The sequence below is a fragment of the Neolamprologus multifasciatus genome, chromosome 11 (assembly GCF_963576455.1).
Source record: "Neolamprologus multifasciatus chromosome 11, fNeoMul1.2, whole genome shotgun sequence".
Taxonomy (NCBI): Eukaryota; Metazoa; Chordata; class Actinopteri; order Cichliformes; family Cichlidae; genus Neolamprologus; species Neolamprologus multifasciatus.
The window spans coordinates 33,909,622-33,933,397 of NC_140449.1; the positions used below are offsets into that span (position 1 = coordinate 33,909,622).

General features: G+C 44.1%; 2 protein-coding genes across 2 annotated transcripts in view; one reads left to right on the forward strand and one right to left on the reverse strand.

The window, feature by feature from the left end:
* Positions 1-1,019: 1,019 nt before the first annotated feature.
* mex3a (mex-3 RNA binding family member A) lies at positions 1,020-13,683 on the reverse strand. Its single transcript, XM_085177232.1, has 2 exons — positions 13,171-13,683; positions 1,020-10,100 (listed from the first exon to the last, which is right to left on the reverse strand). The coding sequence occupies exons 1-2, from the start codon at positions 13,586-13,588 to the stop codon at positions 8,950-8,952; spliced, it is 1,569 nt and encodes a 522-aa protein (XP_085033358.1). The 5' UTR covers positions 13,589-13,683; the 3' UTR covers positions 1,020-8,949.
* An 8,330-nt stretch (positions 13,684-22,013) lies between these two features.
* The window catches only part of LOC146509095 (lamin-A-like), a 47,612-nt gene continuing 45,849 nt past the window's right edge, over positions 22,014-23,776 (forward strand). The window contains exon 1 of the mRNA XM_085177229.1: positions 22,014-22,197. The gene's annotated coding sequence lies outside the window, so the exon portion shown is untranslated. The remainder of the gene's footprint in view (positions 22,198-23,776) is intronic.

A 23,776-nucleotide genomic window follows, 5' to 3' on the forward strand; every position in this document is an offset into this window, starting at 1 on the left:
GCCCTCACTTTCACTCATCTTTATTTCCTGTGGAAGGGTGGGGCGGGGGGTTGTATCGGCAGTCAGGATTGGGTTTGTTAGTATCTAATAGTTTAATAGATGAGAAAAGGGAGAAAGGACGGTAGCGTTTGGAGGGGCTTGATTAAATCCAAAGGTTATGGACACAGATGGTGTTTATCCTGCTGATGTGTTTCCACATCAACACAGACTTCTGTTGAATTCACAGGTCTTAAACTGGGTGGTGTTAGGTTAGGGCTTTTAAAACATTTATTCTAATATGTATATTTGGACTGCATATGTATAAATAAATCTCATTTCTTATAGCCTCTGTCTTCTCGTGTCTTCTCGGGATTTTGTTAAACGTGGACAGGTGGAAGCAGCTTGCTTCTTTATTGATAGAAAGGCAGAATTCATTGAGTGGGTCACGTAGGCCGGGATAGCTCGGTAGGTAGAGTGGTGGCCCCATGAATCGGAAGGTCAGGGGTTCGAATCCACCGAACAGCTACCCTTGAGCAAGGTACCGTCCCCACACACTGCTCCCCGGCAGTGTTGCCAACTCCTCAGTAAGGAAAATCGCTATTGGCTGTCTTAAAAGTCGCTAAATGACGTCATCACCTAATTTGCATGATTGGTCATGCTAATGTAATTGTAATCTATGTTGTTGGAGAGAGAAATCACATCGTGGAAGAGACATAAAGTGAGTAAAAAACGTCCTAAATGCATTTAGAATTTATTTAGAACTACAAATTAAATTTATTTTAGCAATTATTGTTTTTTTTAATGTCACAATTCCAACCCTGCTCCTTTATCCGGGCTTGGACCGGCAAAAGTGACCCGAAATAGGCACTCTGGTGGAGTTACTTTGTGTGTGTGTGTTTATAAGTAGTTTTAAACCTGATCCACAAAACAGCATAAGAGTAAAAGAAGAACTGACTGCGTTACAGCACCCGCTGCTTGTTGAGAGTAAAAGCGATACGCGCTTTCACGTCTTTTTTTTAGCTACTTTTTTTTAGAAAAAAAGTCGCTAGGGGGTCTGAAAACTCGCTAAATATAGCGACAAAGTCGCTAAGTTGGCAACACTGCTCCCCGGGCACCCAATGGCTGCCCACTGCTTGGGTTAAATGCAGAGAGGAATTTCCCCACGGGGATCAATAAAGTATACATTATTATGATTTTAGCTACTGTGTGATTGCTTTGTGCAGATACATTGACAGGGCTATATTTTAGTAACCTAATCCTTAATGTACGCTCTAATTTAATACGATATTTGCACAGTGCTCTAGAATGACACGTTCCTCCGATCGCTGAAATTAAAATGTGACAATTGAGAAACTCCCGTTTCAAAGGGGGGGAAAAAACGACTGGTATCGATTGGAGATCATTTCATTTTTGTTTTATTAGAAACATTTACAATACATCTTGAATCTTGGAAAAATAACAAAGAACCAGAACTAACATGGCGCAGATACAATAATAATAATAATTATAATAATAAAAATGTCTCCAAAAAATGTAATTCACAAAAAAACATGTGCTATAAGAAATAAACCTGCAATATCACATGCCTTGTAGGGCATGGCACACTGTAACAGAGTTCAAAGACTTCTTTATTATTATTTTATTTTTTTTATTTTCCCATCCATCAAAGTTGACGGTCAGCCACAGAGGGCCGCAGTGGCAGCCCTCCTTCACTGTTCACAGAGAAACCAGAAACTATTGCCAGCTGATGCTGGCCCAAAAACTAATGCACTACAACCACTATTAGACCGGTATGAAACACTTCTACTGTGCTGGAAAAATTGGAAACGCTACCAAAGACAAACTGTCAGACTGCATCGGCCTCTCTGGAAACGGTTGCGAGTTTCACCAGCGAGCGCCACTTCAGTCCCCGACCTTTACATGCAGCAGAAAACGTGCATCATTTTTGCCAAGTTTTTAAAAACTATATCGTGTCTTTTACAAACCAAAACTTTGAGTTAATTCCTGCGCGTCGCAAGCAATCTTTCATCACTAAACGGGGAACCCGGAACGTTGACGTGGGGACTGAAATGGACTTTGTCTGGCTCCAAACTCAAGTCAACTTTCCACTTTCCAAAGAGGCTCCAACTATGAAAATCTACAGAGGAGAAATGGCCCAAGTGTTAGTCAGGCCTGCACCATTTCTCCCGTCTAAGTGACCATACAACATACATGCAAACTAGCACGGCAATGAATCTGTTGCGTGTGTGTGTGTGTATATGTGTGCATCTAGTTACATAGATCTACTACACAGTGCACTGTTGTCCCCTCCTAGATGCTGCCACTTGAACTTCACCTAGTTAACCCATAAGAGAAAGCTTCGCTCCTTCGTCGTTGATCTCAAACTGTCTGAGTAGCAGATGTAGAAAAAGTATGAATGAAAGTGTGTACAAGTTATGTGTGGCCCTATTGGCGAGAGGGTCGCAGCTGCTCATTCATCCCAAGCGCTGCAGTTGTAACGTGTTTTTTTTATTCTTTTTCTTTTTTCTTTAAACGTTTGATAAGTAAAAGCGAGTTTAGATTACAGAGGAAATGAGTAATGTGTTTCAGTCAGTAACATGGGGTTAGTTGAAGAGGGGAGAAGGGGGGTTACAGCAAGCAGCACCACACAAAGAATGCTGATGCAGGAAAAATATAGAATTGAGGCACAAAATTGATGCTCTGTGACTAAAATATCTCCAAATTCTAAAAAATATTATATTATTTTCTGTAATTATTCCATTGTGAATGCACCGGTGTTGAAAGAGTGCATGTCTGAAGTTAAAATTTAAGCTACGGAGAACTCTCGCTCCATTCACGTCATTCACCACGAAGCAAACGGACGAAACGCATTCCCGTAACTTTCATAAATAAAACTTCTAAACATCTTTTCTCATTTTTACTTATTAGTAGAAACTGACTTCCCTGTGTTTAGAAATATATTAACTTCTTGTAATTTTAATTAAAAAACAAAATGTCTTGAGGTTACTCATAAATATGTTGCTTCATTTTTTTTTTTTTACTTTTCATAAATAACATCCAGATACTGACTTTTTTTTTTCCTCTGCTTTCTATGAAATAATAACCCATGTTAGCAAAATAGATTTGAGAAACTGTAATATGTTTTTTTTTATTCATTTTAAGTTACTTTCTATAAATGTATGTAGAAGAACTCAAATATAGTCTACGTTGAAAAAAAGCTGTCGCAAATTCTGTCCAAAAAACAAACAAACAAACAAACAAACTTAAAGCTCACTTGCAAAATTGACTAAAAGATAAGGAGTGCATTAAGGTTTTTTTGTTCCTTTTTTGTTGTTGTTGTTTTCGTTTACATTCAAATGCATTGCTTGCTCAATGTGTGATTTAGACAGGTTGGTACAACTGTTTAAGTGCATCCATTGAAAATAAGGATTTCCTATCACTCCTTAAAAGGGATTCTACATAAATGCATAAAGACCTTTTTTATATCAAGAGAAGAAAAACATCAACAGTTTCTACCATTACTATAATAGTAAGCTTAATACAATATTGTAAATAATACTAACAAGAACTTAATGAATCAAATCTCACGGGAGTCGCCCCCACCCCTCTGTACCTCCGCTTGGCTAAAATGTCTTTCATACTGGGTGAGCTGGACAAATGAAACTTACACTTTAGCATAATCTTAAGAATCATAATTAAACTATGTATCACTTAGTTAAACTACACGGTAAATATACGACTTTAAACCAATGCTCACTTTAAGGTCTTAAAGCTTTTTATACACTCCAGGTATCAGGCTGATGAGTCCTTTATCTTAACTTTTCCTTTCTGATAAATCTTACCTATTGTACTATATTTTTACTAGCATGCAGTTAAACTTTAGGATACGGCGAATGGCTCTCTGAACTAACGCGTAATCCCGTACGCTGTGGATTTCTGCTGGTTTGTCAGTGTCCGCACGATTCTTTCCATCTACTTGAATTTTCTTTTTTACCTTTTTGTCACAAGATTGGCGAAGTTTTGTTTCGTTTTTTTTTCCAGAAAGATTAAGAAAATCCCTGAACTGGGTTTTTTTTCCTTCTTCCCAACAACCAAACTCATAGAAAAACTACACAAAAGACTGAGGAAGTGCCAGGATGTGCTTTAAGCTGCTCTCTTTGGGGAGAAGTAAGTCTCTTAGTGGTGTCTCTGTAGTATTAATCCAACGACACTGAAACACGATATGCCTTCGTTTTCACCGATATCGATTAATTGGGCTTTTGGGTAAACTAACTAGAGATTATTCTTCATTTAGTAAACTCTTATTCTAAAATAAGTTAAATGATAAGTTAGCTCTCCTTGTATTTTTGTTCTTTGGCTATGTCTGACCCTTTTTTTTTCTCCTTTCAAAAATAATGCAACTGAAAAGCGGGTGGTGCAAAACAAACAGAGCCAGAACTTATTACAATGTAAACAAAAGTCATCTCAGGATATGCTGTGAGTAATACGCCTGCCCCGTATAGACTTTAAAAAAGAGCATCAAGTGTAAAAAAATCTAAACGTGTAGACGGCGTGTCCCGTCTCACTGCCGTTTGTTCATTCGCTCTGTTTGCGACCAAAGCCCTCGACGCACGAGCCTGTCCCAAGTTCAGCCAGCAGCTGCTGCTCTTTCACTAACAGGTCAGACCTCGTGCTGCTCGGACGCTTTTGTCACTTTTACACACAGTGAGACTTCCTCCACGTTGCAGAATCTACAGTTTTCAGTGCTTCTGAGGATTGATTGATTATCCGAATAACAAATGACCCTGATGATGAACACAACAAGAGCAATTACTTATCCCGAAGCTGTCCCCAATTCATCACGCCTGTGTTTCTACACTGACATTAATCTATAAGGAGATTGAAGCAAATATAAGACAGAATCTACTGTTATTATCCTAATTTTATTTATTTTTTTAAAAGAACTGCGCCGGCTCCTCTCGTTTATTGTCCCAGTATAGTCCTATTATTGCTTTTCGTCCTAATATACATACAGATTTCTTTCTTCATTAGGGGTTAGCTTAATACACATACTATTCATTTGAGTTTTTATTGGAGATTGGATTTATACATCAGCGACTTCATAATAACGTAGTGTCTGGTTAACTTTTCATCTATATATTTGAATGAAATACTAAGTTTAAATAATATTCTTACATGTATGTATGGATCTATCTAATATACTATTATAGTAAATGGGATGATGGGACGCATATATAAAAGATTTCCTCTCCCTAAACTCAAACGTTTTGAATTCCTTACGCTAAAACATCGACACTTTGTAAAAAATAATCCAAAGCTCACTTGAAGCAGGCTTTTGTCTGGATGTTTGTAACTGATACACATACTGTATTTACATAGATGCTCAGAGCGCCTTCCCATTTAAAAGTACTCATTAAGTTGTACAGCGTCTAAACTGGGAGAATCTCCAATAAGCCCTCTCTTCATTAAACCAGTGCAAAACTCGGAACAAAAGTCAACAGCATTGACTGAATGGATGAGAGGTCTCCCAAATTGCCACTAAGTACTACTGTAGTATTAAGAATAACAAGAACCACCATAACACAATGAACAAAAATGATAGGGAATCCTTATGTGCATGTCTTTCAGATTCTATGAAATATATTTCACCATCAGCGGTCGGTTTGGTATTAATCAGATGCGCGTGTTTTGTAATAAGGTGCTTTACTCTGTATTTGATGTAATGTGTTTAAAAAGCCTAATTTCCTGAATCCCTTTAATCCCCCACCCAAGCAGTTTGATTCACATTCTTATTTTTTTTCTCCAAAAATAAGTACTTTAAAGGTTGTTTTAGGGAGTAGCAGTAGTATCAAATGTAGGGGTGTAACAATTCTCCAAAATCACGGTTCGGTTCGAGGGCAGGTGCCAAAAAACGAAGGGAGGGGGGTGTTTTTTTTTTTCTTTTTGCTAGAGACCATTGGATCAGAAAAAACGAAACTAGGCGTTATCAGCTCCACGTGGGCATCACAGTATGGGAAGATGGAGCTGCGACGCTCTCAGAATTATTACACCCCTAGTCAAAGGCCAAAGTTGCTACCTTGTACGCCAAAGTAATGGCAATATTTCATAAAAAATATTAAGGCAGAAAATAAAACATTTTTTAAAAAAAAACAGAACACGAAGTTCAAAGAACAGTGTCATACTGCTTTGAATGTGACGTTGAAAGCTTAGGCCAAACCACTGTGCAACTTGTCCATCCATAAAATCCTAACTATTCTTTGTTCCTACGTCTGACAGATTTCAGGGTTTCCCCCGAGTACAGTGCTTTCCCTGCAGTCCACACCTCATGCGAGTGGTCTGCCTTGTGTGTTGTTCTTTGTTTGTTTTTAAAGGAAAGGCCTTCTGTGGCCCGAAGACACAATTTGATATTTTTAAATCGGGTTTTTTCTTTTTATTTGAGACAGAAGCCGAGTTTTAATTGTTCTCCGGTGCGATCTGAGAGAGGCCTGCTGAATCACCGTCGTCACTACGCATGGCGCACATGTGACAACAGCTCGCTGAAAGAGTCGAACGATCGATAAAACAGCACGATCTGCAGGGTCTTGTGTTTTTTTTGGAGCCTACTTCGCTCCTTCTCCAACCAAAATGAAACCCCTCCACCCCCATCATTCAACAGCTTTAATCCCTACCCCCCATCCGCTCTCCTCTAGCCCTCCGAAATCCCCAGGCTGGGGCTAAGGCAGACGCAGAGGGTGTGTAATTTGATTCAGCATGAGTGCTAGTTAAATGGGGCGTTTCCTCTGCTTTTCTGTCAATTACAATTGTCTGATTTCATTCTGGAAGCTTAACACAAGTGAGGGGGGGCTGAAATCTCGGTGTCCATAGTGAAGGGGCAGTTGCAGGATGTCCCATACAGTAGCGAGCTGACATGGGGAGGGAGCCCAGAGGTAAAGGGGGCGGGGGAGCTTTGTGAAAATTTCGATTTGGACTGGTGCCGTCACACAAACAGGACCCCATCCAAAATTCAGGGAGCTGCAGCTGGATAATGAAGGCAAGGGTGGGGGGTGAAATCTGTGTTTTGCAGGTGAACATTTTCAAATCGTGTCACATCAACAGTAAAAACGTGTTACTGTCGCGTCTCCTGATAACTGTAGATATTTTATTTCTCTCCTTAGCCTCCCCTTATTTCACAGGCGCTGCCAGATTCAGCATTCAAATTTTGTGTGTGTGTTTTGGGACAAAAGAGTCCCCCCTTTTCCTCACTGGGGATGGCTCGGAGCAGCAGAGGAGAGGAAAAGGGGGGCGGAATGGGCAAGGGGGAGTGGAAGAAGGGGGGCCCTCTTCACCCAGCTGCACGCGGACCGTCCAGCCCCCTCTGTGCTGGCTAACATCGGGGTGGGGTGGTAAAGGGCTTGCCGCGGGACCCTGCCACACGGTCCGCACCTGGACCAGCCCATTTGCCTAATTATGAATGAGTGGATCCAGGCCGTGTCCGAGCTTTCTGCAGCCCACGCTGTTACCGGGCCCAGACAATACACCTCGCTCAGAGAGACGCCTTCGAAAGCAAGCGATCGAACTGTAAGAAGGGGGAGACATGAAAGCCACTCCCAAAGAAAAGGGAGAAAGAAAAGGGGGAGACCTCGAACTCGGGGTCACAGCCACAGTGTGTCATGAAACACCTGCTCCTGTACAGCTTTGCTAATTACAGGGGAGACAGCAGGCCCCTCAGAGCTCGCACATAATGCTGTTAGCGGAGGGCACGAAGAGCGGGGATTACTGACTCGGGACTCTGTATTTTACAGCGTCAACTATTTTAATGTGCTGCTGATTAAGGGAACGCTTTTACAATTTTTACTCGGCTTCTGTCCACATGCTAATTCTCTTCCTTATTTACAGCGAAACGCTCGTTGACCGGAGCTCGTGCTTTGTCCTACATTGTTGGGCGACTGTGGCCAAATGACCACCGCAAAACAATAAAGCGCGGTTAAGGTGGCTTTGAGACAAGTCCATCGGGGAGACGGATATCGAGAAGCAGCCAACTGGATGAATTCCAAGGCTTTCCGCCTCACAAATTAAATCAGTGCTTTAAGCCAACCGAGGAACCACATGCTTTTCAAGTGCCACGAGGAGCAAGCGTTACTGAATCTTTTCAACAAACTGCAGTGGCCAAAGTTTAATCAATGGCTACTGGAAAGAGACTTTTACTGATACTTTGTACAGCCTTCATCCATCTCTGTGATTAATGACGCCGATAAAATTCCACCAATTAGTATAAATAAATCATGTAACGAGCTATCCCTTTTTTTTAGGATTATCTGGTTTCTAAGACTCTAAAATAAAAGTCTGCTTTTTGTTTCTTTTGACTAAAACCAATCTATTCACATTTTTTGCCAAAATATTTTGGACCAATTATATCGAATCACAATCACAGTTCGAGGCTGAATTCACCTTCACATCTGCTCCTGAAATTTCAAGGTATGATTGACAATCCTATTTTAGACCAAGATGATTGTAAGGTGCAATGAGAAATCTTTTTTTTTCCTTCCTTCTAATAACAACAGTGAGTTTCTGGGTTAGTCAGGTGCAGACTGGGTACCTCAACAATCATCTTCCTCCTTCAATATAAACCCACTTCACGGTAAAATAAAAAATTTGAATAATAAAATGTTCACATTACTGTCTACCTCTGCCTTCGCTGTGATTCATGAATGAAAAACAGCAGCAGTCAAAAAACTGAAAATGCAAGGTACTATACTTCTCTTATAAACAAAACTTTTATAAAATATATATGCATATATATATATAAAAGAAAAACTTAAAAATATTTCTTATACTTTTTAGTAAAGCAAGCAGTGCCTTCTAAAATATCTGCTTGATTGTTTTTAAATTTTCTGAAAAACCAAAATGTGTATTATAATAATAATCATAATAACAGTAAATAATTATTGAACAAACACTGACAAAACTAATGATAAAAACTGACATGGTTCCTTAAGAGAATATCCGGATGGCCTGTGTGACCTGGGTGTGGCACACTGGGCACTCCGGGTGGTTGAGCTCACAGATTCGGATGGCGCACTCCATGCAGAAGAGGTTGTGGCCACAGGGCACCAAGGCAGCCGTCACTTTGCTCTCAAAGCAGGTCATGCAGTCCCGCACGGTGGCCGGCGGCGAGTCCGGCACTGGCAGACGGCCTGGAAAGCCTTCGCCGGCTGAGGTGGGCTCGCTGTGGGCGCGGCGGGCCTGGGCGTGAGGTGAGCCGGATATGGGCACAATGCTGGTGACTGAAGAGTTGTTGGTGGTTCCGCCTCCGCAGGACTCGGGTAAGCCGGGGGAGAGTCTGGTTAGGGGCAGCGGGAGGCCTCCGAAGCTTTTGGAGCGCTGCTGGGCGTAGAAGGCCACCTGTTTGGGGTAGTCGGGGTCACCCCAGCTCTGGGTACCGTCAGATCCAAAATAAGAGCAGGGCTTCTCTCCAGAGCTGGAGAAGTTGCCTTTGTTGTAGATCCCCCCTCCCTCGCTACCTCCTCCCCCTCCTCCAACCATGGCATCTGAGAAGTTTTGGCGGTAGCTGCTGGTGAGTGGCTTGCGCTGGCCCCCCTGCAGCCCCCACACCTGCTGTAGCCGGCTCTCCAGACCACCGCTGCTGCCCGCCGGGCTGCTCCCGCCATTCGGGCCCAGACAGTCGTTCTCGTTGTTGTGGTCGTGCAGGCCTCCCGTTCGAAAGGCGATGTGTGCTTCGATCTCCTCGCGGGCCCGCTCGGCGTTACTCGGGGAGCCCGTGATCTCAAAGACCGGATCGCGGTCTCGACTCGGAGTGACAATGTAAGTGCAGGTCTGCTGCTGGATGCGTTTTATGGTGGAGCCTTTAGGCCCCACCACCAGCCCGACAACACGGTATGGCACTCTCACCTGAATGGTGGTCTGACCTGGCAAAGGTGTGGGCGGGGAGCCGCTAAAAGACACTCCCAGCTTGTTGCGGGACGCCCGCAGCATGGAGAAGTGCTCTGCAGCAGAGATGATTTCACGACGGGCCAGGGCAACGTCCTCCTTGCGCCCAGTGATTAAGAACACAGGTTCCTCTCCTCTGACGGGGGTTTTGATGTAGGTGTTGGTCTTGGCCCGCAAGGCTTTGATCTTGCAACCTGCAGAGACACCAACATACATTTTAATATGAGTAAAGACACGCCGGCTCAAATCGGGGACACAAATCAAGTTAAAAGGTTACAACCAGGAACACGCTTGATCAGCCTGAGCTGAGAGAAATGCTCGTCTCTGCTTTGTCCAGTGAAAATTCTGACGTTTGAGCTGCTTATGACCTAATGTCTTGGAGGCCAACGCAAAAGCTGAGTAATTACCAGGATTTCTGAGAGTTCAAGGGCGTAATCATTAGTCTCTTTATTGAGAGGACCATTTTATTTGCACTAAAACAAAACTTGGACACGGCTGTGGCAGATGCCGTGTGTTTTCACTGTACTGGTGAGCAATTACTTTCTGACCTCTCCTTGAACTTGTTTCCAGACAATACAGACAACCCACATATGCTTCATTTTTGGGCCACTTATTGCTCTGCATCGGTCCTGTTTCTGATCAGCGTGGAATAGTTTGCTCTGTTAAATGCTTTTAAGGCAGACTTAATGTGAAAGAGTGCAGGTTAATGTCATTTCAGGACGAATCACCTGACAATGTAATGGGACAGAGGAGGATACGGGCATATAATAAATCAGTAATTATTTAGGAGGATTGCCAGGAACACCTGAGGTCAAGAAGACAATGGTAAGAGAAGACACAGCAGTTCTGTTTGGATTACACCTCATTAACATCACACAGGTTTCTATTCAAACTCTGCCAGCTTCCTCATTAAGATTTCTTCCTTTATTGACACATTAAATGTGCTTTCCTTGTGTCACTGTGGCTCTCTGGACAACATCGTATTAAAAAAAGAGTCCAGGTGCTTCAGAGCTCGCAGCGTGTCATAACCAGCTGAATATCACAGCAGCAGGTATCAAAAGGTTTAAAGACACCTGAAGGTGAAGCAGAGTATCTCCCTAATGCTACTACACTGACCCACTTTGTTCAGGGGCACTGGCACCGCCGGTACACGCAGAAGGGTGGTGATAACGTTCCTCGTGCCCCAAATTTGAACGTGCACTCTGCGGTCATCGCCCGGCGTTGGCCTAACAGACCCGCTCCTGGCACGAAATTCTTTCTCTCAAACTAGATTTTAAATTTTAATTCGCTGAAATCGATGTCTCGATGAAAGACACGTATGTAAACAAAGAAGGCAAAAGCCCATTAATCACACCCAGAAATTAAGGTCACTGAAGAAACGTCATTTTCAGCTGCATTAGCAGCGACGTGCGATTCAAAACAAAGCCACCCATGATCTGACGAGCTCCGGCGTAAGGTGGAGAATCAATCTGCCTCTGATGGGAGAAAACAATCATACCCACCCCTTTCTCCAAGACAGGATGCTTCGTTTGCCAGATTCACCAGACGGGCTCTGAGCGGAAGGGGGTGTGTGTGTGCCAGCTAACGAAGGGCCCAGATCAAAAGCAGCTCATCTCAAATTCCCCCCACCCCAAATCAGCACTTCTTCCCGGTCTAGGCTAAAGGGCCCTCTTGCTGCACTTGTGCACACTGGATCCACCCTCTGTCTGTCTTCGGTTAGCCCATTAAAATTCAAAACTTACACTTCAGAGTAAAGAATGGGAGCCGACATGGGAGATTGGGGGGGGGGGCTCAGCAGCACACACTAAAGCCACGTTACTACAGCAGCGAAGCAAGAAAGGGGAGTGTCAGTGAAAGGAGCTATCACAACTCCTGTTTGTTTTTGTTGGCAGATAAATCGGGATTTGCTGATGGGACCTCACCCACCCTGCAGTCATTGTGCTCCTCTCTCCATCCAACCCCCTGATTTCTCCCCTATCCTGACAGACAACCATGTGGCATTGAGAGTGTGCAGTGAAGTGGGGCTCATGAGGAGTCCCTTGTGTCGAGCTCCAAGGCGTGACTCCCATTCAGCTTTCAGACGCCGTACCCACCCCCCCAAATCCTTGTTTTTCCCTGCCCCTCTCACCCATGGGTTCATCACAGCAGTTACCAATGAGTGCTCCATACGAACACCAGGGTCCCTCCTTTTTTTTCCTTTGTTTTTTAAACTTAAGTTCAGGCTTGTTTGCAACTACACAATGAAAAAAAGCACGCATGCAACCAAACAACCGCACAACTGCAAATAACCACAAACAATATCAATATTCTGCTTTTTTCCCCCCTCCAAAAAAACAAAGAAGGATTCCCACCTTCGGGTGCAACTTCTCGCTGAGTCACCCCTTTAAGACGATCCCGTGTGCCAAGCAGCAACACTGTGTTAATGCGCCCCTCCCCTCATCCCCCGACTCACACCTTTGTTTGACAGCTGCTGTCATTCAACTTCAGCTCTTTGTTCAAGAAAAAACCTCCAACTGTAAGAAAAAAAAAACCTGCAACGTGTCTGGAATTGAACTTTCCAACTCCCTCATCTGAGGAAAAAGAAAAGCCAAAAAACAAAAAGGGTGACCACGCTTCGCTCTATTGTCCAATTGTGTCACTGGGGCAGTGCGCAACATAAACAACGAGCAGAATAAATTTAGAAAGGAAGAGGGGGGGAAAACATCCACTCGATTTTTGAGGCCAGATGTGTAATTTCGCTGATTTTCCCGACCATCGGCTCGCGCCGAGAGACATTCTTGTGTACACCAGGCGCACGTTGCCTTTTTGAACAGTCTGGCGCGTCTCAGACGACAAAGGAAGCAAGTGCTCTCCCTGCTCCAGTGTGTGTGTGCGCTGACATTGATGGCGTGGATGTAGAATAATTCGCCCGGGAGGGAACGGGTCTCTCTCCTGCTCTCTCCCTCTCGTGCAAATTTAGTCCAGAAAAACGAGGCTAAAGCTGCGAAACGCCTCGTTTCCGACTCTAATCATGAGTGCACGAGAACTTGTAACAATATAAGCAGGAAAAGTGGGAGGCTGGCTGATGTCTCGGGGGAGTAGGGAAAAAACACACACACACACGCACACACAGACACACCACTCCCTTTTCTTTGTCAAATAACACCAGGTAACAGTTGGAGAACAAACAACAAAGCACACGGGGACGCACGGCGGGGCGCATGCACTGCTGTCTGATAAAAGCTCAAGTTTGGAGGGAAAATGACCCGCGAGCCAGCGGTTTACCTTGTCTCCCCACTATCTCGGCCACATGTTCAGAGCTGGGCACTGGGACGCATTCTGTTATGTTGCAGCCTCGTCCTTTCGTCTCACTTGAGGAGCTCTCGTACAGGGCGCACAACTTGCTCTTGCCTTGCAGAATCGCCGTGTCCCCGCCGCCGACGCTGTTCGTGTGGTTGTGGTGGTTGTTGTTATTGTTGCTCCGGTCCTGTACTCCTGTTGTTGGGGCTCCGCCGCCGTCCTCGCCTTCCCCGAGCCCCAGCAGAGACAGCTGGCCCAGCGCGACCCTGAGGGCACGGGAGTCGTCTTCCTCCTCGTCGGGCGGCACAAGGAGACCCTCGCTTCCGAAGCCGGAGCCGGCCAGATCCCTGCCGTAGCCCCCATTTTTCTCCATGATCCCTGCTAGAACCAGCAGGCTAGGCATGGCTAACAAAAGAGTGTGTGAGACAAAGACAGGGGAAAGAGACTGGAGAAACAGCACCCGTGCCGCCTCCTCCTCCTCGCCCCCTCCTCCTCTCGATTCCCCCCTTTGCGCTAGCCCCTCCCATAGACCGGCCCCCTCTCTCTCTATCCGCCAGACTCTCGGTACAGTAGTCTCTCTCCGAGCTCCGGGCAAACGGGACACAAGGCCGTCTGCACACAGATGGGGCTGGGCGATGCTTTGCTCCACCCAGTCTGGTTTACACAGCTTCCCCTCCTCGCCGAGACAAAACGAGCCGCCCTCCCGTTGTACCATTCCGTCTCAGGTTCACGAACATGTGGCAGCTCCACGCAGAAAGAAAGAGACTCGGCTCCTCATTGCCTCACATCCCCGCACTGCTATCACATGAGCGGAAAGGTACGGCTCCGGAGCCGCAGTGTAGCCCGAGAGCCGCATTTTTGGTTTGGCCACTTATGTAAGGACGGGCAGCCGGGATGTAAACAGTTGCGTATTAAAAGGTGCGGGCACAGTGCGCACATGGCGCTCAACGGATGATGTCAACTTTATGATGAGGAGGTTTTAGAAAAAGCGGCGGCATCTGAGATGAATTTAAGGAGTTGGTGGCATTTTTCTTTTCTTTTTTTTTGGGGGGGGGGGGGGGGGAGGGGGTCCGCCCACCTCGGTGTAGCCGTGCTTTGCGGCAGGTCACCGCGCTGTTGTCTCCGGCGCCGTTGCGCATGAGGATGTTATGTAGGCTATATAGGAGGCGCGGGGGGTGGGGGTGGGGGGCGTCTGTTGGGGGGTGAGGAGAGGGAGTTGTCAGACAGGCGTTGCAGACCCTATGCAGTGGGGGGAACATGAGAACAGCATTTCCCCTTGTGTTGTTTTTAAAGCACGGAGCCGCCGCGAACAAAGAACCGCGCCGACTCCCCAAGATGTCCTCGACTGAAGCCACGCCGACGGCTCGCTTGGAGCTCGGCACAGCACAAAGATCCCAACTGCAGCGATAAGAAATCAAATCATTATCCCGAAACTGAAATCACAGCCCACGTGATCGGTTTCCTCCCTCCTTTGTGAAGGTTTCATGTTTCACTCAAGGTTCAGCAAAGTACCTGCAACTTCAGTTAATTCGATTGAGGCTGAAAGCAGATTTTTTTTTACAGATGTCTACAGTAAACAAGCCAATGAGATGAGTGGAAATTATTTTATTGCAAAGTTGCACGTTGCTGTTTAAGTTGCGTCAGTTGTTGGTGTCTGAATCGCTGCACAGTGCTGAGCAGCAACTGATGTCCATGTTTTCAGCTTCCTCAGAGTGTCAGTCTAACTCAGGCTGTCCTTACCATCTGTGCATATATGGGCTGTACAGTGAGGATGTGTTGCGTAAGGCTACCTGAATGACAAAGCGAACTATGATGTTTGCTCTTCTGCTTTATTTCCACTCCACAATAAAATATACATTTTTTTTTATAATTCAGATCTTTGGCCTGTGGGTTCATGGCAAGTTCAAGTTCAGCACTTGAAAATACAAGAAACAGCTGATGGGTAAAATTTCAGTGAAGTCTGTTGATGTGTCTAATAGTTTCCCCACTGTGGAGATTATTCTGCATTTAACCCAAACCATTAATGTACTGTTTTCTCCATCGTTCATGGTGTTTTCCCAGACCGCAACTGGGCTGCAGCTGTAATGAAATAAACAGTCTTAAGTGACAGGCTGAGCATGGCATGTGACTCTTCAGCATGAATATTTTTGCATCTCTAGTGAGAATGCCTTCTGCCTTTTAATAACACACAGAACAGAGCAATAATATAATCACAAATATCCAAACAACAGGTCTGAGAATAGAAACAATATCAGTGTCGTGATAAGGCTCTGTCACACTGATACGGCAGGTGTATTTACATGTGTAATCATAGTCTAGACGCGCTCTCTGGGTGCCAATCAGGATGGGGTTTGTTCCCTAAGGACGTGTTGCAGATGAGAACTCACAGGATAACTCCTGGTATGAGGCCAGGATTAAAACATCCCCCACTCCAGCCAACGACGTGGTTAGAGAAAAGGGGGGAAAAACAACAAAAAACAGCACCAGCAGGAGGAGGAGAGCATGATGGCGTGATCTATGAAGGACCACAGTGTAGGCCCAGGGGGTCTGCTCCCAATCCCCACCCTTTGGAGAACGCTGAGGATTGGGTGATGGAGGCTGTGATGGAGAAAAGCACCCACACGAGGACCAGCCTTTCAATGAGCGTCCAGGAGGTCGTCTGGCTCCATTAAAAGGGTCTGCTGGGAGTCCAGAGCCCCAATCAATAAAAAGCATGGATCTGGGATAGTGTTTCCCCCCCCCAACATCCACACACCCCGTCTCTGCCTGAATGAGTGAGTCTGGGTGTTGCCCACTGGTGATGCTGTTGTATCACATAGTCTTTATGACCCTAAACGAAATCTTCTCTGGCTCTGAATGGATCGCAGCAGGTCGAGATTTCATTCACATCTTTCAGCTGTAGGCTACAATTGTCATTTGTCCTTTTGTGCTTGCATGTGTGTGTGTGTGTGCATTTGCTACAGGATACTTGTGAAACCCGGAGTGCTGAGGTCATGTTACTTGCACATAAAAAACTCAGTGATTTTGACCATCTGTTCGTCACAGTAGTGCTGTTTCCCCTTTTTCCTTTTTTCCTCCCTGTGCTTAATGAACGGCTGACTGGCATGTTTGGGGAGATGCTGTGGTTTTGTGTGCCGCACACCCATCTCTTTGTCCGAGAGCTCTTGCAAATATTGCTTTCACCTATGGACAGTATCTGTCTCTCTCGGAGGACGAGCTTAAAAGGCTGTAAAGACATGTCCGAGAATCCCTAAAGGACATCCCTTTGACTTCCACGGCCAGATGTCCTTTTCAAGACTTTTCTGGTGCCCCGCTGTCACTTGAATGAGGCTTCTGCGAGCACAAAGGGACATGTTGGCTAAGCACCACGTGCTGATGCCACAGTGAACGGGCACTCTGGGATGATGTAAGACCTCATGCAAATGATACCACATCTTGTGTTCATAAGTCGACGAGAGCCCTGAAGACGATCAGCTGAATAAATAACATGCTAAATGTAGAGGCTACTCTTGCCCGCTTTATTCTTTTTTTTGTAAGTTTTCTGTACGCGTCTGCTAATTTGTGTGGTTTTTTTGTGTTTTTTTGAGAGCAGGCAATGCTGCAGCAGTTCTGTACGCGTAGCGTTGAAATACTGATGTCCAATAAATCCAAACAAACCAAGACAACCAAAACAACTCTGAGGAGGCTTGAGTTCTTTGAAGATAATTACTGTAAGATTCCCGTATAGAGAAATAGTTTAAAACCTTTCAAAATTGACTAAACCGATTTACAGAGGCGACAGCTGCGACTTCAGAAATATCTGCGTTACTGCTGCAACACCACTTTGTACCATAAGATGGCGCAGTGAGTCAGTTTAAACTTTTTTTTGTTTTTTTTAAACAGAAAGTCATAAAGAGCACATTATTTTTTTAACACCTGGGAAAAGAAAAAGCATGTTGATGAAATTGGGGCAGCTAAAAGGAAACGTTAACAATTAAACAGCAGCACGCAGACGTAAGACTTCTGAAGGCATCTGCTACTAACACGCTGCCACCTGGTGGTGAGAAATAGAACATTTTGTAGAAGGTAACTACAAAAAGTAGCTTTGTGTTCATAAATATTGGTTTATTTAGTTTCTTTAATTTATTTAGAATAAAATAATATTATGACCCTCCCACTTAAAAAATTAGTCTGTGATGCATCTTTGGACGTTTGAGGTAATTTAACTGTAAAATTCCTGTATAGAGAAATAGTTTAAAACCTTTCAAAATTGACTAAACCGATTTACAGAGGCGACAGCTGCGACTTCAGAAATATCTGCGTTACTGCTGCAACACCACTTTGTACCAAAAGATGGCACAGTGAGTCAGTTTAAACTTTTTTTGTTTTGTTTTTTAAACACAAACAGTCATAAAGAGCACATTATTTTTGTAACACCTGGGAAAAGAAAAAGCATGTTGATGAAATTGAGGCAGCTAAAAGGAAACGTTAACAATTAAACAGCAGCACGCAGACTAAGACCACTAACACGCTGCCACCTAGTGGTGAGAAATAGAACATTTTGTAGAGGGTAACTACAAAAAGTAGCTTTGTGTTCATAAATATTGGTTTATTTAGTTTCTTTAATTTATTTAGAATAAAATAATATTATGACCCCCATGAGTCTGTGATGCATCTTTGGACGTTTGTGGTAATTTAACTGTAAAATTGTGCGGTTGTTGCTGAGGACTTGAACTTGAAATCAGTCTCATTTAAATGTGATCAAGTTAAAATGGCAGTTTTTATTTGTTCTTTTGTGCTACTTTTTATTTTTTGCAGTGCTCTGGGATTTATTCAGCGAGCAGTGTGACACACAAGTAGCCAACAAAATTATCATTGATTCATATGTCAGTTATTTTTATTACCAGTTAATCATGTAGCCTTCCACAGCTTCACTAAAAGTGTTTGTTTTGTCCAACAAATTGTCCAGAACCCAACGAGTGTTTCGGCCTTCCTGCGTACACAGCAGACTTTATTTCTATCTGCAATCACAAAAGTGCACAGTACTGTACAGTCGCCTCACCTGCTGTGAAAAGCTTACATGCATAATGAAGCTGTTGACCAGCACACACATGCACACCTCTGTCAACGAACACACTGGGGATGCTGTGATTGGGAGAGCTGGTGTCGGCTGGGAATATGAGTCAGGTTAGTATGACTTCATTTCTTTTTACGGGTATTAGGTCATCTCTCTGCCTCACTTTCCCCTATTTCCACCCCCCTTCCCTCTTGCCTCTCCCCTCCCCCCGTCTGTGTGTCTAATCATATTGATGCTGTACAGCTAGTGACACGCCTAGTGATGAGTAAAGCTCACCTCACCGCCCGCTTCCCGTATGGCGGTGATCTCACAGAGCGCTTTGAACTGAGGAGTCCTGCTTGGCCTTCTTGTTATTCTTGGCATTAATGTCTCATTTTTATTGAATGTATTGCAGACAGCTGGGTGATTTGGATATTGCTTTTACTGTTCACAATGAAAGAGTGTACTTTTTAATCTGCAGAAGGGCAGACTCACAAACTGGGTCAAATTTCATTATAAATTATGATGGCTTAATACAAATAAAATGTCTCACATCGGATGGCTCTCAAGTTGAAGCTTGAATGCACTTTAACATTTATTCAAGGGTAAAATGAAAAGTCTATGAATTGTAAAGGATCTATTATGCATTTCCTTATTTTCTGTCGCATAGATACTGATATAAGGAGGATGCACATATTCAGTTTTATTTATATAACACCAAATCATGACAATGGTTGCCTTCATATTGCAAGGTATGTAAGCCATGTTTCATATCTACAGTAATACATATGAAGAATAGTTAAATGTGAGGATAAATCAACCCTGTGAGCCCAAAGCTCAGACTGCTCTACACACTCACTTTCAGATATTTTCTCCATTCTTTCATTTCAGGTCTCAGAGTGAATACCCCCGTCAGGCAGGTAGCTCAGGCGGTGAAGCCCAAATCACCTGATGTTTGCTTTATTTTTTTGAGAGTGGCAGCCAATCAGAAGAAAATGAGCTTAGAGGAAGCATGAAGGAAGCTGCAACACAGGATGAGACGAGTGACTGCATGAGCGGCACAGTACAAGAAAATAAAGAACCACACAAAGTAACTCACTGGCTTCCATCTTCTTAGCTGCTGGTTTTTCTTACAGATCTTTGATAGCTAACAGAGGTGATCAAGCCTTTGTCATTAATCAAAGAAAAACTTGAACTTGAACAGAAGACATTTATGGATGTTTGATAATGTGGCAGTTTTTTTATGATCTCCTGTTGAGCAGTTTTTTAATGATCTTATTTTGGACGGATTTAATTATGGAGCAGTCTGATTATGGTGTGGTTAACGCTGTCATCTCGTGTGTCCTCGTGTGAACCTCCCGGTCGGGTGGGGCCTTTCTGTGTACAGTTTGCATGTTCGCCTTGTTGCTGCAGGACTTTCCTTCCTCAGTCCAAAGACGTGCTTTTCAGGTTTGCTGATGAGTCTAACGTGGATGCGCAGGTGTGTGTTTTGTCTGCGATGGACTGATGACCTGCCCAGGATGCACCCCACCTTTTGCCCCCCCACCTTAATTCTTGTTAATCTTATTAATAAAAGTGCCGTAACTCTTCCATTATACTTCCATTTAACCTAACAAGGACTTTTAAACTGGAAATTGTTGAATATTTTATTAATAAAAAAAGATTTTCAGTGCTTTCTGGATTCAACTATATTATGTATAAATAATTTATCTGGGGCGATCGTGGCTCAAGAGTTGGGAGTTCGCCTTGTAATCGGAAGATTGCCGGTTCGAGCCCCGGCTTGGACAGTCTCGGTCGTTGTGTCCTTGGGCAAGACACTTCACCCGTTGCCTACTGGTGGTGGTCAGAGGGCCCGGTGGCGCCAGTGTCCGGCAGCCTCGCCTCTGTCAGTGCGCCCCAGGGTGGCTGTGGCTACAATGTAGCTGCCATCACCAGTGTGTGAATGTGTGGATGACAGGTTGTGTAAAGCGCTTTGGGGTCCTTAGGGACTAGTAAAGCGCTATACAAATACAGGCCATTTACCATTTAATACAACTAATATACCACCCCATAGGGTACAGCATTAAGACCAGAGGAGTCTACATCACAGTGTCACGGTGCGTTAGAGTGACCCAGAGTACTATCCCATCATTTATGAACGTTACAGATGTAAACAAACAGTTTACAGCTCGGTAACATTGGTCATGTAAAATTCATGCTCAGCCGTTACATAATGATAAGCAAACCCACCAAGAGCTCTGCAGAATATCTTTCGGCAGCACACTCGAGTTGTTTTTAATTTGTGTTTTTTTGTTTGTATTTAGAACGAGTTTGGGATCGCAGGGAATTAAACCGACTGCATCATTCAACTGGACCATCTGTACAGCTTGATAATGGCAGTCGTGCTGCTATAGTCGCCTTGATGAAGGCTTGTATGATGCTCCCTGGATGCCACTTTAATTAAATTATCAATTCATGGAAAGCCCGGCACAGGTCAGTGTATCAATCACTAGCAAAGTGGGGTCCATGGAGCTGGGGGGTCCCCGAGGGCTCTCCGGGGGTCCCAAGTGAAATGAAAACAACAGTTATTTAATTCATTAAAAGTGTTTGCTAACCGCTGTAGTAACAGGTGCATGAAGTGTGATGTGAAATAATTTTACCTGAGCATCAGCATCAGTGGGATCCTGTGTGGAAAAAGAACCGGGCCATTTCAGAGCAGCACAAGTTTTGAAAAATAAAAGATTTTGAGGTATTAAAGATTTGTTTTGCCATCTAATATTTTACTTTAAACTTACAGCAACGTAATCTAAAATTAATATGATGCCTGACAGTAAAAATGTGAACGACACAAAAAAGTAACATGTTCAGATACACAGCAGCAAAGTGATTATTTTACGTTTATTTGAAAACCACTGGGTTAGCTTGTTTTTTCACTGGCACTCCAACCATCTGGCCTCTTGCAGTAAATTGAGTTTACATCACTCTTATTTCACAGCATAACTACAGTACAAGCACTTTCTATTTTGCTTGTGTCACCGTTGGAGATGAATTCAGAAATTAAGGCAGCACTTAAACACAAACATAAAGCACAACATCCTGCAGACTCTCATTAATCTTTACAACCTGAACTCCGTGGTGCTGTCATCAGCTGTTCAGCAGGAGAAGAAAAAAGCCATCCGTGCTCTGTGAGCGATGTTTGCATGGGCTATTCCAGGAACAAGAAACATGACTCAAGTAAAAGTCATGTCCTCATTAAAATACTAGCATACACATCATTTCAAAATGTACTTAAAGTACTTAAAATAAAACCATGTATATCACTTTGTTGTTGCAGCTTGACTGTTTTAATTACATACAACGCTCGGTAGCTTTGTCTATAATAACCCAGCATCATGTATTAGCAGAATCATAGCTTAAAATCATTAAAATACGCAGCAGGGAGTACACAGTGCAAGGAATTCATCCAAAATATATTGGATTAGAAGAGGATAGCAGCATAATATACAGAAACAGAGTAGCCATGCTCTCAGCACTACTCTGCTCTAGTTACCTTAGTGGGGGGCACCATGAGGGGGCTGTGCCACCCCTCATGCTGGCCCTCTGGACACACCCCTGTTCCGTACCCCAGTATTAGTCACCCCTTGCACACATTTGGTTTATTTTCTCCAAACATTCCTTGCTCGACTGAAGCCCTCACCAGCTAAAAATACTGTCACTACCGAAGCGTTAATCATGGTCGCCAGGTGGCGCCTGCAGGCTGCATTGTAATTAGCGGAGATTGGCAGCCTAATCAAGTGTGTGGATCTGCAGGTGGCTGCTGGCCCGGGTCGACTCGACTCGGAGCTCCGCGGCTCTCCAATTTGTTCAAAGGAAACGCGTCCCAGCGGATGATACCGCGATTAACTGGGATTGGCGACATTTGGAAAGGTCACCCGTGAGCGCAGAGACAGGAGGCGCGTTTTAAAGCGCTGCAGAAGAAAAGGCAGAAGAAGACGAAGGTAGGACGGAGAGCTGAACGTGTTTCAGCTGGAAGATGAAGTGCATTTATTCTGCTTCTTATAGTTTGTAACAGGGAGCAGGCAGAGAGTTGAATCAGTTCATGAACTCAATGACCCACACTGACAGTTTCCATTCAGTGTGTCAGCCAGTGGATGGCGTGGATGTGCTGTGCTTGTGAATGACTTCAGTGGAAGGCTGTGGGGTTCTATTTATGTCATATGTACTAAGTGGTAGCAGGGGGCGCCAGAGAGGCGCAGAGTGAGAGCGTCCTCATAACTCGTGACGAAAGCATGCATGTACACCGAGTGAGCGCTTTGTTAGAAACCACTTTAGAATCAGCCAATCACGCGGCAGCAGAGCGGCGCGCGACACCCAGCAGGCGCTTCGCCCAATGATGACATCATACTCCAGAAAATAGGAATAAATGTGAGGTTTGTGTCAGCTGTGCTGGTTTGAGCGTTACTGAACCTGTTGATTTCCGGAAAATCTGCACTCATACTGATGCTCAGAAAACAAAGCACAGGTTTACCGGTAACCGAAGTCAATATTGATTGCTCAGTTTTATTTGTTTGTCGACGTGAACCGGGGAAATCCCAAAGAAATCCACGCTGTGAAATCAGTCAGAATCAGAATACTTTATTAATCACAGTGTGTGGGTGAGGTGGAGGGATAAATTAAAATATCAATATGATATAAAATATGAAGCTAGAAAAATGTAAGCAACATATATAAAAAATACGTTTAAAAAGGGCCACATTCAAGGTACAGTAAGTTAAAATAAATACTCCAAGGTTTAATGATACTGCGGACAATAAACACAAGATATGGCGAGTCTAAACAGTCCAGATGTCATAGTGGGTCGTTGTAACGTTTGATGAGTTCCTGTGCCGTTCTCTGCGTCAGGATGAACACAGTGCTTAAGCCTCCGGTGTGTGCACATGGAAACAGTGCCAATAGAGCTGTAATTCTCTTAATGTCCACAAACAGACTGTTCTGGTTGTACTATGTATTGCAGTTACCCACCACAGCACTGTGCTCCTTGTCTTCTGATACATAACACTGCTGCAGAGTTCAGGAGACTGCTGAAGATGTAGCTAAAGTCTGCAATGTAGAGGCTGAAGAGGAAGGGGGGGATGAAGACCTCAGTCCAGACCAGCGAACTGGTCCAGGATGAGGCTCTGCAGGGTCTTCATGATGTGTGATATTGTGTTTGAGCCGATTCCTGATTTTTAAAAAGGCGGCTTGTCAGAGACACATATCAACTCTATTTTAGAAGCAGCTCATTGCACAGTCTGTTTGGAGAGAGTTTAATCCAGGACATTTTGTTACAGCTATAATTTACAGATTTTTCCTGAATGACTCACACAGGCAGTCGCAAAGATACTATTTTGAAAAGCAGTCAGCTAAAAAGATATACTGTGTTTGTGAGAGAGAGAGTGTGTGTGTGTGTGTGTGTGCGGACTTGTTTTTGTGGCTGTGCAGCACAGGGAGTGTGTCGCAGCTTTCTTGAGAATCATTCCTCCGTGAAATTAAATAGAAACTTGTTCTGTCATCTTTGTGAGAGCCAGTTTAAGTCTT

What these genes read in the sequence shown, in the direction of transcription:
- mex3a (XM_085177232.1), bottom strand. Translation starts at nt 13,588, where the DNA reads ATGCCTAGCCTGCTGGTTCTAGCAGGGATCATGGAGAAAAATGGGGGC. An exon ending in CGAGATAGTGGGGAGACAAG is followed by an intron (nt 10,101 to 13,170) that starts GTAAACCGCTGG and finishes GTGTCTCTGCAG; the next exon opens with GTTGCAAGATCAAAGCCTTG.